Source organism: Botryllus schlosseri, chromosome 2, assembly GCF_051294905.1.
Source record: "Botryllus schlosseri isolate E-star chromosome 2, Bs_hap1, whole genome shotgun sequence".
NCBI lineage: Eukaryota > Metazoa > Chordata > Ascidiacea > Stolidobranchia > Styelidae > Botryllus > Botryllus schlosseri.
This window is the reverse complement of record NC_137237.1, coordinates 1565969-1585059: the sequence shown is the minus strand read 5'-3', so window position 1 is coordinate 1585059 and position 19091 is coordinate 1565969. Positions and strand designations below refer to the sequence as shown.

Genomic DNA, 19091 nt, shown 5'->3' with positions numbered 1-19091 from the left:
GGGAGAGCGCGTCATTTGGCACCGCCATAGTTGCGCTAGTGCTGCTGTAACGACAGCTGTCCATATAGTTGGTACTCGTATCAACTTCGCAAGGCAGTCATTTGAGAAAGAAATATGGACAATAATTAAATTTCTCTCGATTGAAGTTATCCGAAAATACAATGCGCAGCATTCCGTTTGTCGTTCTGTTATATTTCTAAAGTGACGCGAGGTTTTGTTCGCGTTTGGGTTTTTCCAAAATAATCCAGTTGGCTCCCTATGGTTGGTAGTACCGCTATTCGTTGAAAACAACAATGGAGGTCATATAAGCTGATTCGTTAGTCGTTACTGCCAATCGACGTATAGTGTTACCAAGGGGACGATATTTGCAGTAGGAGAACATCGAATGCATACCAGCCTATTGGTGTGTATTCGTGTTATTCGAACGCCTCATACTTTGAGAACCACTGACATAGCTATAGGTGACTAGGTGTATATGCCGAAGGGGCTTACGCGGTAAATCTGGGAATGTACTCCTTCGTGCAGTTAGGTGTTCGCTCTTGGAAGACAGTACCTCGACTATGGACGACTGTCAACTTAAGATGAACCCGTGAGATAACTCCACTACCTGCGCTCTCATAATCGTAGAAGCATACATACGAATGATACGATACTAAACAATACAAAATGTTTAGAACGGATCGCTGAATCCAGGAATATCTTGAACTCTACATATCCCTCGCTGAATCCAAATAGGTCTACAGCCAAACCAAAAACAAACTTACGAACTTCTATGAGGGGACATGCAATGGAAGACCAGTTGCCTTTTGATCCTATTGTTGTCACATGTGAGAGACTGTGATTATATCAATGACGAAATAAGTCTGCCTATTTCGCAGAGTATACGCAGCAGTTGCGGGATAGGCCCAGTTTTTATATGTGATAAAATATCAACTTCACACTCTACGAAATGATCAACGACACTCGAATACGCTCCATTTCGAACTTGGCTTTTACACACAGTCGCGTGTTCCGAACTCTCAGGAAGGAGTTTCTCCGCGTTTCTTTCGCGCGTAACGTCTGAATACATTCATCAGAGCGAAAAACACGACGGTCGCAATGTTGGCTCCAGTCACGAGATACATCTGATGAAGTTGAGAAATTATTTTACAAATTTGATGTGTCACAGTTTGTATTCGACATGATAGCGTTATTCCACATAAAATATAAGTAAAACTACTGGTCCCTATTAGCAGGGATGGTATTGTGAACCTAATGACGTCACGTGACTTCATATTGCTAATTGCAACCCTACATTTCAGTGAAGTGATTGACTATATATTAAACTACCGTACACGATACCTAGCGACAGCTAGGGCCACATAATGCCACGATGCTGAAGTACATATTGACGTTTTAAACATCGCCAAATGTATCAACTGAGGCAATCAAATGATATAATAATCCCATAAAACCAATATCTTTCGACGAGGACATGCAAGGGAGTAAAAGCTTATGTCTTCACAGTCTATATAGGTCAGACCGGACAATATATTCGGCGTCAGCGTATTGCTACGTTAATATTGAGCAGAGTGTAAAACGGATTTCTTTACTTGCTGCCGATATTTCCCCATTAATAAGTTATACAGCAGTAGCCAACTCCTCAATCGCACGGCTTTAGTTTTTATGATACAATAAACATATGAAATACTACAGTCCGTCATCAAGATTACCGGATCACGACCTGACTTATCGATCTCGCCTTTCGTGATATGCCACCAAATTTTTTGTTGCTTGCTTTTCTATACTCTCTTCTGTTACTTTTCATTCAGTGTGCATGCCTATTCTTTACATTGCCTAGGCCCTAGGCCAGAGGTCTCAAACTCAAATGTGCTCGTGGGCCAGTTTTCCAGTTTTGGCGACGCCGCGGGCCGCAGCATTTATAGGGGTATTCTATGTCTTTCCAAGTAGGCCTTATTTGGCGGGAATGAATTGTCCTATTGAGAGTGAGCCGATCCAGCAGACTGAGAGTAAACACACATCGTCAAAATGTGATTTACTCATGTATCAATTTAGGACTGGCACAAAAAGAATCATCACACTTATAACTATTTGAATATAATTGCTGTTGTACTTGATGGGCGGACAAATATATGATGCCATCATAAAAGCTATCGGGTTATAATTTTTCAGCTACAATGAATATTTTGAATTCAACAGATTGATAATAGAGACTGATCAGATATAAAAACATTTTCAAGTTGAGCATAGTAATTCCAATCCAGGATTCGAGTATACTTCTGATAAGTTATAGACTAATAATCTCATGGCCCAATATCTTCATATATAGGAGCAGAAAATAATATAAATATATTATTGAATGTGTCCTAGTGATTGAAATGTCGGAACGCCGAACGGCCAATTGCTGTTACATCGTTGGAATGTACCACTACGGTACTCGGTACCCTTAAGTGGCCTTAACATGGTTTAGCGACCGAAGATGTAACTAACAGATTGCCAATGGTTGCCAGAACTACTTGCTCAGTTACGAAATACCAAGCTGCGACCTTCTGATTTATTACTATTCCCCTGACACGCGATTAGTTTTTTGCGTCCATGGTTCTAACAAATTCACGGCATTCCGAGTCACTCCTAGTCCACTCGAGTCATTTTCATTTTGCTATTGAGTTAGCCCGAGTCTGACTAATCCTAAGAAAGGTCATGTCCAAGTTCAACTCACAAATTTCAGTCACGAATCGTCTAAGGGTCAGGTTTTGTCATCATGAATTGGACATGTGGCGAAATAGTGAATCTTCCACTGCGGTAGCGTTTGCAATTGATGTGATAGTGAAATTCGATGAATAGTTTAAGGCTTTCGGAGCAATTTAAGAGGGAATTTTTACTTTATAACCTGAAAAGATATATGTGACACTTAAGCCTTTCTTAAATCTAAAATGCCGTCGCGGGCCGCACAAAATGCTCTGGCGGGCCGCGTGTTTGAGACCTCTGCCCTAGGCCAAGGTGGGTGTCTGATTCGGTAGACTACTCAAAGTCGTTCCGACACCTTCCTATCTTTTCATTGTATCGCAATTTTTGTGGTGTATTGAACTGATATAAATTGCTAATAAACCGAACAGAACAGAACAGAAATCGAGATTGACCCCGTACGCCTGATAGATTTTTTTACATCAGAGAACGATATCAATTTCATTGATTGGTGGAATAAACATCATTCGCTGACTACCTACATGTAGTGTATTTCGCTCTTGATGTTGTGTGATCAAGCTCACAGCAGAGAGTCGCTAAATATTCACAAACGGAAAGCTGGATATATCTAGCAAACTTTTGCAACAAAGCATCTATAATTTTTGCGATTGTCAGGTGCATGTTCGTTTAGTGTTGATTTTTTATGCTGCCAGCGCCATGCATAGAGTGGCTCGCAGTCGAAATGCAATAAATGTCGACCTACCAATGTTCGTTTGTGAACGTGAACCTCTAAATTCCCGAGGTTCACGGACCGAACGCGAACATGAACCTCACGTTCACACCATCCCTACCTATATATTAGCATTACCCGTTTCAGATAAGTATCGTATTGTACAGCAACTTAAGTTCACTCACCGCTGAAAACGGATTTTCCTGGTAAAGAAAACCTGCTAGTGGGACCAGCACTGATGCGCCGATAGCTGCGCCCGTGTTATAAACGAAAATCATTCGAGTGGTGAACGTCGTCGAGGAAGGACGTCCAATCCTAATCAACGGAACGTACGACTGCTGCGACATCGACAAGAGATTTACGTCTCTAAACCAGGTGTAGTCGTTATATTTGTTGTTATAACAGTATAGTGAATATAGAAATAGTTCGTCAACTGACATATTTGGCATCAGATGCCTAGCGTAAGCGGCGGACAAAAGCGTTCCGCTAGCGATGTTTTAGAAGGTCCTGCGTCTAAAGGGATGGCTAGTGATACTGTAGTCGCGGAAGTTAATTTGGCTGCAGTGGTCAAAGGAATAACGAAACCTTTACGTCAATATAACCCGATTACCATTAACAACGGGCTTCATCGTGTACTTGGGGGGCCTTATAGTGACATCAAAGTTTTGCCATCGGGTGATTTGTGGGTTAAGTGCAGCAATGCCAAACAGCTATCTAATCTCCTGGCTTGCAATAATCTTGGAGATAACGACAAAAAAGTGGAAGTTCGCGCCGAAGTCCATAAAGTGAGAGCGCCGGAGGTTCGTGGAGTTATTGCTAATGTACCCTTGGATATGTCAGACGACGATTTGAAACAGATCTTGGGTGATCAACGCGTAGTGTACGTGCGCCGGTTTTCGTATAGATCCGACGGAGAATCAAAGCCTAGTAGATCTGTGTTGCTTTGCTTTGGTTCAACCATACTACCGCCTATAGTCAATATCGGATTTCTTAGATTTAGGACACGTCCGTATAACCCACCCCCAACCCGTTGCTTCAATTGTAATCGTTATGGTCATAAGTCCAAACACTGTCGTAGTGCTCAGCGATGTACCAGATGTGGGATGAGGCATGTAGACAAGAAATGTTCAAATGAACCGTATTGCGTTAATTGCGGAGCGGCTCATTCGGCGAGTTACGGCGGATGTACACGGTACAAACAAGAGGCGAAGATAAACGCAATAATGACTGATCAAAAAATCAATTATTGGCAGGCGAGACAGCTGCATCTGCGAGAAGCACAGGCTCCTGATATCCAATCGCATTCCGAATTTCCTACTTTGCCGGGATCAGTGTATGAACCTAATAAGAATTTTCATCGCGCGAGTGCTTCAACCTCGAACATATTGAACGCTGCGAAATCGCCCCATACTGTCATGAATAAAAGCTCCGCACCTTCACCTCTCGCGGTCACTAGCGACGGAAACATCACGATCCCCTTGGCAACATTTTTCAACTTTATAGCCGAGGTTATGAAGAACACGCTACTGTCTATGGCGGATGGAAAAGCTCCGCAAATTGACGCAATTATCGCTCAGTCCGCCGGAGAGAATTTCGGTATACCGATGCCCACGCCAGTCCACAATGTCGATGAAGGTCAAACCAATAAAACTGCCATATCGTCACCTGCTAGCCCGCAAATTGCAATGCGACAGCCTCAAGAAGTACAGAGATTTGTTCCTAACGAGTCCACGTCATCGCGAACAACGACCATGCACTCTGCAGCCGCAGAGGAAATAAATAGTGAATGCATGGACCTCAGTATGAGCAACATGACAGAAAACACTGCGAGTACCAGTCAACGGACGCCCTTTTCTCTTTAATACAATGGAATTGTAGGGGAATATACCGCAAAATCAACGAGTTTAAGCATTTCATCGAAACTACCAACCCGAAACCAGATATCATTGCGTTACAAGAGACTCATCTTGTATCCAAATACACGCCGAAGATTACTAATTACAATTTATTGAGGAAAGACCGAAATATCCACGGTGGAGGAATTTGTCTCTTTATAAAGTGTGGGATAAATTTCAGCGAGATAAACATCGGAGACATTGATCCAGTAGAAGCGTTAGCTATCCAAGTAGGCGATATTTCTATTATGAACGTCTACATTCCACCGAATCGAGTTGTATCACGACCAGTCATGCAACGCTGTTTCTCGGGACGTAGCGCGAAAAGTATCATCGTTGGCGATTTCAACGCGCACCACACGCTATGGAGCGCCTCTTCTTCAAACCGGAACGGACGACATCTATATCATATCATAGATGATATGGAACTTGTTGTCAACAATACGACGGTGCCTACGCGATTGAACCTATCGAGACCGAACCCTGGTTCCACGTCTCTGTTAGATCTTACCATATGCTCGAAAGACGTCAGTCACAAGATATCAACCTCTGTGACGGATAAACTATTGGGAAGCGATCATTATATAATAACTAGTGAATCCAACTTCCACGTGAAGTGTCAAGAGACCCACGTCTTGTCTTGGTCATTCCGAAATGCAAATTGGGCCAAATTTAAAGACAATGCACACAAATATTTTTCATCCGCTTCTGACGGGGCTGATGCATTGTCTATTGACGCAGTAACTAACGCGATCATTAAAGCGGCCACTGAAACTATCCCGCTGACTAAACCGTCATCAAAAAGGACATGCGTTCCTTGGTGGACTAAGGAATGTTCAAAAGCTACGCGTCTCAAAAGGGTGGCGTACTTGAAAATGAAAAGAACTTTCCACGAGACGGAAATAATTGAATTCCGAAGGCAACGGGCCTTAGCAAGGAAGACGATACTCTCAGCCAAACGAGACTTCTGGCGGAAGTTTTGCGACGGACTCACGAACAACTCGAAATTGTCAGAAGTCTGGAGGACCATTCGATCAATGTCTGGCTCGAAAACATGGAGTCACATTCAATCACTTGACTCCTCCAATGGAATACTGACTGAAGACATCGACAAAGCAAATGAGCTCGCTCGGCACTTTGCATCAGCCAGTAGCAACCGTAACCTTGATCCTTCACACATTCTCAGAAGGTGCGAGGTTGAAAGGGAAGTTCGGTGTGCATTGCACGAAAACATGATAGACGGTGAAGATATTAATTCTCCCTTCACTTGGGAAGAGTTCCAAAAAATCCTGAAACCTAGAAAAAACACATCTCCAGGCCAAGACAGACTATGCTCGAAGATGATATTGAATTTGGACACAGATTGCTTAGTTAAACTGCTCGAATCAATAAACAAATGTTGGGCATCTCAACGGTGCCCAGACTCTTGGAGACACTCCATAATCATTCCTCTGCCAAAACAGGGTAAACCAACCAACGCGGCGTCGTCGTACCGACCAATCTCCCTTACCAGCAACCTTTGCAAAATTATGGAAAGACTTGTAGCAAATAGGTTGAATTGGTGGCTCACAGATCGAAATTTTTTCAACATCAATCAAAGTGGTTTCCGACCAGGAAGATCCACCACTGACTGTATTATGTCTCTTCACGATGAGGTATACAAGTCAATTTGGAACAAGAGATCAGTATTAGCTGTATTTGTCGACTTTGAGAAGGCGTACGATATGGTTTGGAGGGAAGGAGTGATTTTCAAATTGCAAAGGCTTGGGCTATCTGGTCACATAATTAATTGGATATACTCTTTCCTTAGCAGACGCACATTCCAAGTTCGCGTTGGTACCACGTTGTCTGATACGTTTGAATTAGAAAATGGCACACCCCAAGGAAGCGTAATTAGCCCGTTGCTGTTCACAATCATGATAAACGATCTTCCTGATGTTATTGCATCGAGTGTCAACTTGTTTGCCGACGATGTCTGTTTATGGGAGTCGGATTTACAAATCTCGGAACTCGCTAGTAAAATTCAAAATTCACTTGACGGTGTTTCGGAATGGTGCATACGGTGGGGTTTCAAAGTCAACATTAAGAAATCAGCGGCAGTCCTTTTCACCCGGCGGAGAAAAACCCCTGAAATAAATTTACGGCTATGCGACTCTCCCGTGCAAGTTCAACCGGAATATAAATACTTGGGGGTAATCTTTGACTCCAAACTTAATTACCGAAGCCATTCCCGAATGGTGGTTGAAAAATGCACTAAGCGCCTAAACCTTCTTCGCTCTTTAGCAGGTACATCCTGGGGTGCTTCAAAACAGTGCCTGCTAGCTCTTTACAGGTCCTTGATTAGATCAGTTATTGAATACGGACAAGAAGCTTATTTATTCTCTCCAAATTACGTATTGAGGTCTATACAAACAATCCAGAATGCCGCGCTCAGGATATGCAGCGGTGCTATGCATAGTACCCCTATCTATGCGCTACAGCACTCCTGCAGGGAACAACCCGTAAAAATTAGACACTTGTATTCCTGCCTAAAATATCGCTGTAACATTAGAGCAAGAGAAAATCACCCCTGCCGTAACATGATAATTCAATCATGGCATGAAATTTTTCCGGACTCTCAGCAATTCATCACATTCAATATGTTGAGTAAACTTCGGTGGCTAGATGAGCTACATCTTCACCGCATACAATCCCCGCCTAATCCCCCATGGGATGATATTTATATATGTGTGGACGACAGTTTGTATTCGCAAATTGCCAATTTACACCACCCTATTGCCATTGAACTAACTTGCAACCAGTACATTAATGAAAAATATAGGAACCACACAAGGATCTACAGTGACGGCTCTAAAAACGACCACGGATGTGGCGCAGGATTCTTTGTCGAGAGTGTTAAGTACTCTTTTAATGTCGCTCTCCCACAACAAGTGTCCGTATTTACTGCGGAGCTTGTCGGGATAATAAAGGGTCTTTTGTGGGCTGAAAACAATCTTCGCCCACAGTGTGAATTAGCTATTTTTTCAGACAGTCTGAGTGCTATTTGGGCCATAGCCAATCGTCAGTATGAGAATTTTTTAATCACTCAAATTATTCTGTCTTGCAGAAATCTGTCGCGGAGCAACATAATTACGCATATAATATGGATTCCCGGGCACAGTGGAGTGGGGCAAAACGAGCAGGCTGATCAGCTAGCCAGAAACGCAGCGTGCCCAACGTCAGCTCGTGACGTCGAACAAATCTCGCTGTCAATCAAGGAAGTACGACTGCAAATCGCCAAACACTGTGAGCAAAGATGGAATGATGAATTCAAGGACTCAGATGAATATTCGCAATATCGCGAAATATTTGCTTCGCAAACAATCATGCCAAGCTGCAGCATATCTTCACGAAAAATCTCATCAATTCTCATAAGATTGCAAACGGGCCACTGCAGACTCAACTGGCACCTTCGCAGAATCGGGTGTCATGACACGGGTTTATGCGATGCGTGCGATGTCAACGAGACGGTCGACCACTTTTTAATTGATTGCGAACACTACTCGACCCACCGCGATCACTTGAAGACTACAGCGGCGAATCTAGGCATACCGTTTCAGCTCAAAAAACTGTTATCAGACCCACGGATTATACTGCCAGTGGCTGAATTCGTTATCCTCACCGGCAGACAGTTGTGACCCTAATGGATTATCAGACTCTTGAGACCTGGTGTAAAAGGCCATAGTAGCCGAACACCATATTTAAAATACTAACAACAACAACAACATAAACGAAAATATATTTCCCGGACATGTTTGTCACTTCGTTGCACCATGATATTCCTGCAAATCCGTCGTACAGCTACTTTCAGCAATACACGGTATTGAGTTTAGAGAGATATAGCATTTTTATTGTCGCAACAAAAGTAGTTTTAAATCACAGATCGGCGACCTTCACCTCGCAATCAGCTACACTCGTTTTCGTTGTGCTTGATTAAATTTCAATTTATGCCAGTGCACATGTCGTAGCGTCATGCGATCGTTAGATGAAAGCACTCCAAATCATCAGTACTAACGAGATTGAGTAGCATGAACTGATTGAATAGAAAAGGTTTTTGTGCCATATTCAAGTAATTACCACCGAAGCATGCAAATGAAAAGTAGTACATGAATGAATTTAAGAATTAGTGTAGAGCCTCACCGCTAGGAAGCAATGTTGCACCAAAGAAGCCTATCGCGAAGGTTACAAACCACATGACTGGTTCGGAATGTTCTCCCCACACGTTCATGATTATCTAAACGAAAATACTTATTAACACTAGAATTACCAAGTGACTTTTCGACGCATGTTGTATTTTGTCCGATTCATTGCATTCAAGGAGGCTAAAAATCAACACAAAGATCGACGCTCTACAGAAATCGTTGTTTATTGCTGACACTGTTACGTGCAATATTCTAAACACACTTTTTTGCAACACTTATCGCAGATCGCTATTGGTGCGACAGATCAGGGTCGTTCTGGTGCGCAATTGGTATTTGAGCATGTTCTTTGAGATTTTGGGGTAGGTTCGAGATCCGCGTTAGCCCCATCACCATTATTAGATCTTGCTGACATATCGCAAAGCTCATCAGCTGAGAGTTTCGTATTGCGATCTTGCGAGTAATTCTCGATCTGTATATTTTACAGCATCGGCATTTTGGCCAATGCAAGATCCATCACATTAAAAAAAAATGCACGCACCATCATCGACTTGTTGGTATACCCTTATGGAATACTATCTTACAATCAACAATATCTTCCTGCTTTGGTTTTGTAATGAAATATACCCGTCTCTGGTTTCCTGTTTGTTTTGTTTCTGAAGGAAACAGTTACGTCCGGTTGAAGTGTGCTCGATATATGTGTCAGTACAGACTTCGATTTCTGCACTGGTGCATCGCGGTTACGCTTATGAACGAGGTGATAATCTTGAAAAGTGTGGCTACATGAAGCTGCTGTTTTTACTTCGCGGCCTAGAGAAGCTTCTTGCAACTTTTGCCAATAGGTTCAGCTAGGCCTTTATTTTCTTCGCCAAGTGCACACAGTAGCATTCCAGAGACGTAAATAAAAGTTATCGCAGGTAACATTGTAGCCGTGCTTGAAGAGGGGTTGCATCAGACTCATTACGTTACTATACTGGGTAAATGTACATATTATGGAATGGACGTCCCGTTTTATCCTTGCCTAAATATGAGAAGCCCTTGTACAATACTTGCTAGCAGCAGCATCCACCATCTGACATTTTAGCCCCATTTTCTATCTTCTTGGCCATGTAATAAATAAATAAAAAATTCATCCTAATCGCTTCCAACCTTTTTTCACATTAGTGCTTCAGTACTATTACGCTAAACCTTAAGTCATAAACATGCCATGCAACATATTAAATGGAATAACTATAATCAACATCCAAGACATTAGTAAAAACGGTTGTCGAGGTCGGTTCTTATCCAGAGAATACAGGCTCATACTTACCGATACAGAGCAGGACCCGATGAGATCCACGATTATGATTTTCGACGGTTTAACAAATCTAGACACAAGTATTGCTGAGCCACATCCAACCCCGTATCCAGCATAATAGAGAGAATTAAGTATTGCCGCTTTGCCTTCCTGTGAATGAACCACAATTATAAAAAAGGTTGAGGGTTTCAAATGAACGATTTCCCAACCTGCGGTAGGCTTCACCAAACCACTAAATTTCTCAGTTTAAAGGCAGATTATATAGCTGCCTAGCAATACATGCATGATTGTTAGTGATATCATTTGCGTTACACCAAAACTTCATTCGTCAATGCCGGATTCCGATTCTGCTAGCCCTGATGCACTTTTAACAGGCTAGCCGGAGGGAAATGTGACGTCATAAAAGACAATGAAACTCGCGTAAACTACACAAGAAGGTCTTCTAAATATGCAGCGCGAGCTTTTTTGAACAACTTACGTTCATTTTCAAAGCGGAAGACACGGCGACAGAGTAGATGAATGACTGGTATATAATCAAGCCAGAAACACAGCAGAACATGTACATCACGACTAGCATGATAAAAATCCAAACTTCCCGCAGTGGCTGTTCCGATTTCTCACCTGGAGAAACAGATAATTTGCATGTGTTATGTAGGCCAATTATTCTGTTACATCAGACTTGCGACAACTAGAAAGTTCTGTACGTCTAAATAGAGCGAAATGCAATTAACTCTAATCTAATTTGTGAAATGACTCCCATTTGAATTCTATATAATTTCTGCCTTTCCTGAAGATTCGACGGGCGGGCTGTATCATTCGAAACGAGACAAGCTTGTTGTACAAGCTGATTTGTAATGAGATGCACGTGATTTTTATACTTCCTTCTAATTTGAATTTTATCCAATTTTCAAGTTTATATCGAATTCAATAATTCTAATTCTAATCCAATTAAAAAAAATATGCAGCCATAATTCTAATTGTAATCCAATCTAATCTGGAAAAGCTGAAAAATTTCTAGTTTTTCAACTCTCTGTTGCATAGCCTTTTTTCTTACCGATTTTCATGTCCGCTGTTTCCGCGACCATATTTTCTATTTTGAACGTGGCAACGATGCAGAAAATTGTGGACACAAATGTAGCGATAGCACCGATCGTGATGTAGGACCAGCTGACCGGGTCAAAATAGACTGCAAATACAATCGCTTTCATTCGGTATCAAGAAATATATCAAGTATACTATTGCGTAAATATGAAATGTGGAACTATCGAACGTAAACATTCAATAGTGGAACAGTCTCACTCTTAGAGTGATAATTGATAGTGTCAATGAACTCTGGGCCATAGATGTGCTACTAGTCTAAGAATATAGATGCGAAACATGTGCAGTCACGACTATATTGTGACGTTCATTTTGACTCATAATTTTCACTGTAAAATGGAGCTGCTCCTTACCTCTTCTTTACAGTGAGGGGCCGAAATGCTGTATCTTGGTAAACCCGGATTTATGGTTCAGTACTGCAACTGACGTTAATTGCAGGGGAGTGTCGGATGAGCCTCGAATTATTCCTATGCTTTCTATTTCATTCGGGGTGGATTTGCGCGCGTAACGTACCAGAGTGCTGCGAATGTTCGATCGCAGTGTCCGGTGTAAGCGTACTCAAGTTTCGATTGTTCTGACTTTCCATTTCCAAAAACGGTTTGGCTGCAAAAGAAATTATAATACATATATAACCCATAACAAATAGAATTGGTGTGTACATTATGTGCATTTTATGGCAAAAGTAAACAAGACTAGCTTTCCATGATCTCACCAATGAGTGGCGCAAGAAATGTCCCCACACTTAACGAGAATTGATGTAGTTGAATGAACGATCTGGATCGTGTTTCTCCGCACTTGCTTAAATACCATCCTTGTATTCCTAGAGCGGAAGGTATTCACCGTTACTGATGACGTGGTAAAACCTGGACACATGATTTGAGACATGTTACTATACATACAAATAAACAGCATACGCATTACGCAAGTACCAAAATTCCAATTAAAAAGCCGAAGACCATGAAAAGATAGGAAAGGACGTATAGTTTATTTTTGCCCTTGATGTTTTTGCGGCATGTACACCTACTCATGATAGACATACACACGATCTGTGCACATGCATACCATGAGTGCATGATGTGCATATGCCGCTGGACAAGGAAAGTGCAGATATAGCCTTGTACGGCTTTCTAAGTCTTACACCACCCCTCCACGCTCTCCCAGTAATGCATGGGCGCCAAGCGGGGAAGTCGTTACCAACAAGTCTGACCGGGCCGGGGATCGAACCTACAGCCTACTGACCGAGAAGCCGGACGCTTAACCATTACGTTATCTTGTCGGTTGATTGCGATATTACCTCCTGTTGTATGGGGCAAACGACAATATTAGTTAGCAGTATCATCAAGAATATTCTTGTTTTTAATATTAGTATTGAAATTAATATTTATACAATAAGTAGGAAATACATGATACTTGTATCTAAGAGTATTCATATTTTACGACAGGCTTGAGCCAGCAGGTGAGATTATTTCGACTGAATCAGATTTCTGCTACATCATAATCACCAGAATTGAAGTATCCATGCGTGATCCCGGCAAGCGTTTGAATTAGTACCAACGTGATTATCGAGCGCATGTACGGCGTGCTAATGAACAACAAGCCAGACAACAATGTCGCCACCGCTGAAATAGTAAATTGAACTTCGAAAACGGAATGTCGATTATATCAACGGCTTACCTAGACTATGAAACCGTCTGGAACTCTCCATTCTCGTAGCAATAAAGCTGAATGTCAATGAACCCACAATGCCTCCAATCGACCTTCCAGTAATTACGGTGGAAATTTTATCCACTCCCGAATTCGTGTTGGCTGCCAAATACTGAAGTGTCGGCCCGATTAGGCCGGCACATAATCCCTGTATTAAACATAGTTTATCTAGATAATAATACACGAGGCAAAACATGGGAGATTTTTTTTAACTATGCTACGACTAGGGCATCCATGATATTTATATTTATAGCTAGGGTCAGTGGCGTATCCAGGGGGGGGGGGTTTAGGGGGTCGGAACCTCCCCTTTTTCAAAATCCTAAAAATTGATGTAAAATATAGCCTCTAATATTTGCTAATTTACTAGTTTAACATATTCGTTTTTACGTATGAGAAGGCGAATATGACGTGTTAATGTTATTTAAGGGGACCAAAACCCATACCAAATCTTGGAATCATGCGTCGAATTAGTAGTCGAAAGGATAAAATAGGTCATTATATTTCGCTAATTCCATACGAATTCTGCGCTTGTTCAGCTACATTTCAGCGGTAGTTGCTGACGTTGTCAACTTTCTTCCCTCGATTTCTCTCTCGCCTTGCTAAAACGAGAGACGCATTTTAGGAAAATCTAATCTAATTGGCCGACGCGATACGTAATTGCAAAGACGAAGTTGTCGGCAATCAACATCGCCCGCGAATTCGCTGCACCTGCTCGCCTTGAAATCCTAATTAAGAATTGCACGGCGTGTTAATTGATCAGCGAGACGCAGACACGACGGCACCAGTACGACAATGCTATTCTCAAATCCACATTGTCTTCGCGATTATTGGCGAGAAATGGTTTTCGATTGGCATTCACATTTCAAAATACAAGCCTAGCAATCCACGTTCCCGATTGTTAGGTGGCTTGCTGGCGTCCAAATACAGGCCTGTGTTGTTGCTGAACGGGAGAATTGAGTAGGCCTAGTAGTAAAGTTAACCTACGGTAATTATATCGGCTGACAAGTTTCTCTGCCGATCCAGTTATTATCCCTGTGTGTACTCTGTATTAATTGACTGACTTGCGTACTTGCAATTAAGGTCTAATTACCTTCGCGCGTACTACACTTTCAGCCGAACGGCTAGCAAAGCCATCGAAAAGCACACATTTGTGTACGACGTACTGTTCACACCACACCTCTATGTGGCGATTGCGATCGCCCTCGTTTATGCTACCGCCTTATTCCGCGCTTGTTCGTCCGCTGCGATACTACCGACCGTGCGCATAATATCGTCAAAACCCAACAAAATCGCGCATCTCTGGCCGGAACTAGGCGCTTGGAGACGGACGGCGTTTGCTGGCTCATGACTAAATGTGAGCAATTACGAATTTCTTTCAATCATACCGTGCAAGAAACGCGATTTTCAGGCAATGTCTGTATCGTATTCGTACATCTCCCACTCACCGCGAATCTCTTTTTATTATTAAACTATACAATATCGTAAATATTTGCCATGGCGTGTAGACGAGTGATCATAATGATGACGTCATAATAGCCAATTTCGTAACGCAACCCCCCCCCTTTTTCGCGCTCTGGATACGCGCCTGGCTAGGGTTACCATACGTCCTCTTTTAAGAGGATTTGTCCTCTGAATTTCGGTTAAATATAGGGCAGAATTCGACTGAGATACAGTAAATTAGCACTCCAGCAATGCTCCGGCAGCTATTTCGGGAGCTGAGCCGGAAGTTGACATTTTTTTTAGTCAACCAACTGATAATGTGAAAGAAAAACTGTATTCGGGAGTTGAGCCAGAAAGTTGATTTCTTTTAGTCAACCGACCACGAATTGCAAAAAATTTACCATTTTTTCAGGATTTTCCTCCGGTATTGAAATTCTGAAAATTTTGAAAAAGTGTTTTCTTTTCAGATTTCCGAAATATATTAACCCTATAGGCATATATAGCTGACGAGCCGTATGTGATTTTGATTGAGTGAGTGTGTGTAAGAGTAAGTGTATGCAACAGATAGCTTACTCAGTACTCACGAAGCACATCCTTGCAAGTGAAACCACACTCACGCAAACAGCAGCCCAAATAACATGTCTCTTGATGTAACTCTGATTAGACGACTCTGTTGAGAGAATGAACAAAATGAGCTACCCAAATCCTTACCTTTTGTATTCATGCCTGTCGAAACTTGGGTTATCAGTAGTGATGGTGTGAACGTGGGGTTGACGTTCGCGTTCTGTGTGTGAGCCTCAGAAATTCAGAGGTTAGCGTTCACAAACGAACTTTGGTAGGTTCTACACCAGGGGTGTCAAACTCAACTTGCGCCGCGGGCTGGAATCTGGATTCAAACCTTCAGATGGCTCGCGGGTCGGATTACCTCAAAATCCATGCCCTTGTTTTTCACTTGAATACTTTATTACCAAGCTTATACACGTGATATTATGTTACTACCATTAATGGGCTCCATTCTAGCGACACCTTTAATCGCAAGCAATGGAATTGACATAACTAGGATAATTGGCCGGTTGAATACAGTTATACGCCTCTGAAACTGCAGCTAGAACATTTCACGAATAGTACCGCTCCACCCCATCTATTTAGGTGGTATCGAGGTCACTCGACATCACGCGTCAGCCGTTCGCGAAACTTCTGGCAGGCAAGTCGTTTGTGATGCTTGTTCAAAAAAACCTGCCAGCATTGTCTGCATTCAACATAAACATCGTTTTATCATTATATCAAGTGTTTATTATTATTTACCAATAAAATCATATCAAGGTGTACATAACAACAAAGGTCTTTTGCATCACAAGCCAAATCATTTCATCAACAACACAAGCTAATTGATCAAATTTGTAAAGGACTATAATATATTCACAATATTAAGCTAACCGTTACAGTTCACACAAAATAACATAAAACAACCAAATATGCAACTACTCCAATGAGATTACGAGATTGCAGTATGCTGTCCTCGTATCCAGCATCATTCCACTCGCACTGAGCTCAGACGACACTTGATTATATGCTCTACATTAGTGGTTCTCAACCTTTTTCACCTCGCGGACCGGTAAAATTTCAATAGATATTTGGCGGACCGGTAAACCTTAAAAGATTGAAATCAACACCAAATGTAATGTATCCAGTCGATTTTCTGCAAGTATATGGTACTATAGAGCAGGGGTGGCCAACCTTTTTGCTATTCACGACCGCATTTCGATTACTTATACAGCCTACGGCTGCATCCAGGACATAGTCGCAATAAACTAACTGGACACCATACCCATTTTAAACTGTGCACGTCCAAGTCCATGTCAATTACTGGTGAACAACGGACTAATCTACTTTTTCATGTCGTCTTACTATAGTCATCGAAATCCCGGCATAGTGATAATGTTATGAATAACAACTGGGATCGGTTATGGTCTCGCCATGCGCGAAAATTTTTTCTGATTCACAAATGAATTTCGTCATTAAAATTCGTAGTTTCACATATTACTGTGAAATATTGATTCTTTCTCAACCAAAGTGATCAGATCCATCGGTAGAGCTGATGGAGGGAGTGTTTTCGAAAATTTAGAGCAAATGGATGCATCTTTGGGTGGACCAATTGTTAATAGTTACTTTGAGCCTGTTGCTATTTCGTGAGGAGCGCACGATTCCAGATTGTTATTTATATATGGGGTGCATCGTTTTCCTCCGCTGTTCCCATCTGTACTGCGGGGCTCAGATTGCAACGGGCGCTACGACTAAAATCGAAAAAATGAAGTCGCATTGAGTCGCGCATATAGCGCGATGAAAATTTAAATATTAAATAAAATATCTCAAAAGTTCGGGAGACAATTCGTAATTTCAATTTTCATGTTTACGGCCGCCGACACATGCTAATGTAAAAATTTAAACGTGTCCACGGCAGCGCAAATTTCCTTTTACGGCCGCAGGTTGGCCACCCCTGTACTAGAGAATGAAATTGTGAGGATTTTGTTCGTAATTAAATATGTTTATGCTGGTATTCATTTGATTTTACGGTAGTGTCTGCTGAGTGCTGAGTCGAGGTAAAATTGACTTGCCCAGATAAACATGGCTAATTTTGAGCCGACTGCCGTGCATGAACAGACCGGGCAAATTGTAATAATAGTCTTATCTCTGACAATATCCAGAGATGAAGCGTTTTGGAGTAGGACGAAGCACCTTGTCGAGCTATCTTGCTGATTTCCCACTATACTACCAGACGTAGCCTGTTACGAGTACAATGCCCTGCACGAAAACGCCTGATTACAGCGATACCTGGCCAGTGGCCACCCACAAAATTAATGAATCGAGAACGAATGATCGTACGGATCGCGCGGTTTAGCGAGTCAGCTCTTGGTTAGCGAGTCGCTCACATGTCGTCACCGGAGACAGCTTGAACTTTAAGTCAAATCGAACATGTTTCCGGGCCTAATTTACCTCACGAAGCTCTGCATCAGTTTGAAATTTGACGTTTCATTTATTTTTCCAATGGACAAGCCTTCAACATCTGGCATCTTCAAATTGTAAGGTATAAAATCTAAATACACCTCGCGGACCGGAAGAAAAGTCGTCGCGGACCGGCGGTTGAGAACCACTGCTCTACATGACTGACTGTACGGAGGACAGTCAGATATTGAGTAAATAATTATTGAACAGGAGTGGGGAACTTTTGCGAATTAATATTTTGTCTCATTCACCTCATGTCGAATTGTTTGCTGACAAATCTAGATAGCATTGGGAAAATATCACCACCGAACCCATTTGCACCCAGATAACCCATGGCTGCATTGTAGGCTTCATGTGTCCATATGTCGTGTGTCTACACACTGACTTCGTAACTTACCAAGTAAGTGACTCTTCTCAGTCATATCCAAATGCAAGTTAACTAATTTAATTGGTCTGAAGAAGATTAACGAGCATGTTTATTGATTCATCACCTAATTCTTTTATATCGCTTCCTACTCTTGCAGAAACGAATAGATTGTAAATTTGCAGATTTCGGCGAAGCGGCTACTTTTATAGCCTGCTCTAACAATACTCGTATCGATGTTTTGCTTCTGCCATGATTAATCCACCATAGGGGTCCTATTGCCACGTATAAGTATGGACTAATCATGACTAACCTGTGACAGTGGAACCACATGCCCGCTGCCTTGTACGACAATGAAGTTAAATTTACCTGAAGATACAAAGCTAGGTGTCACGCAAGAAGTACTAAAGAAAACATCTCTACTTGGATTAGGCCTATTTTATTTGATGATGCGTGATATATTCAATCCGTGCTTCCTGCACTGGAAGTCATCATACCGGTCGACTCTCCGCCACAAATATCCACGGCATAAAATACTGTTGCAATGTCCTATTCATCATTTGAACGCATGCTCGTCAAGCAGTCAATATCTTACACAGACACATTTCAGTCAAACATTGAGGAATGAGAACTGAGTCTTCCTCGATATTTCCGAAACTTCAAGAGCAGATATTACCTGACAAAAGTAACCTGTACG

At 42.0% G+C, this 19091-nt stretch overlaps 2 protein-coding genes across 2 annotated transcripts; one reads left to right on the top strand and one right to left on the bottom strand.

Annotated features, from left to right (window-relative positions):
• The first annotated feature begins 3697 nt into the window (after window positions 1-3697).
• LOC145432905 (uncharacterized) lies at window positions 3698-5404 on the top strand. Its single transcript, XM_080309739.1, has one exon. It carries the CDS (start codon window positions 3868-3870, stop codon window positions 5275-5277), a length of 1410 nt encoding a protein of 469 aa, XP_080165865.1. The 5' UTR covers window positions 3698-3867; the 3' UTR covers window positions 5278-5404.
• Window positions 5405-9000: 3596 nt separating this feature from the next.
• LOC145459956 (solute carrier family 60 member 1-like) lies at window positions 9001-18945 on the bottom strand. The gene is made up of 11 exons (XM_080338415.1): window positions 18428-18945; window positions 15612-15697; window positions 13558-13735; window positions 13386-13502; window positions 12596-12703; window positions 12397-12486; window positions 11840-11971; window positions 11264-11406; window positions 10798-10935; window positions 9490-9583; window positions 9001-9131 (listed from the first exon to the last, which is right to left on the bottom strand). The coding sequence occupies exons 1-11, from the start codon at window positions 18450-18452 to the stop codon at window positions 9001-9003; spliced, it is 1242 nt and encodes a 413-aa protein (XP_080194541.1). The 5' UTR covers window positions 18453-18945.
• Between the last annotated feature and the right edge of the window lie 146 nt (window positions 18946-19091).

Bases quoted from the DNA above. Each gene is read 5' to 3' on its own strand.
- LOC145432905 (XM_080309739.1), top strand. From the start codon at position 3,868: ATGCCTAGCGTAAGCGGCGGACAAAAGCGTTCCGCTAGCGATGTTTTA.
- LOC145459956 (XM_080338415.1), bottom strand. From the start codon at position 18,452: ATGACTGAGAAGAGTCACTTACTTG. The intron at 10,936-11,263 runs GTAAGTTGTTCA...GTTCATTCACAG, and splicing joins CTTCCGCTTTGAAAATGAAC to GAAGGCAAAGCGGCAATACT. The intron at 9,132-9,489 runs GTGAGGCTCTAC...ACGGATTTGCAG, and splicing joins TGCAACATTGCTTCCTAGCG to GAATATCATGGTGCAACGAA.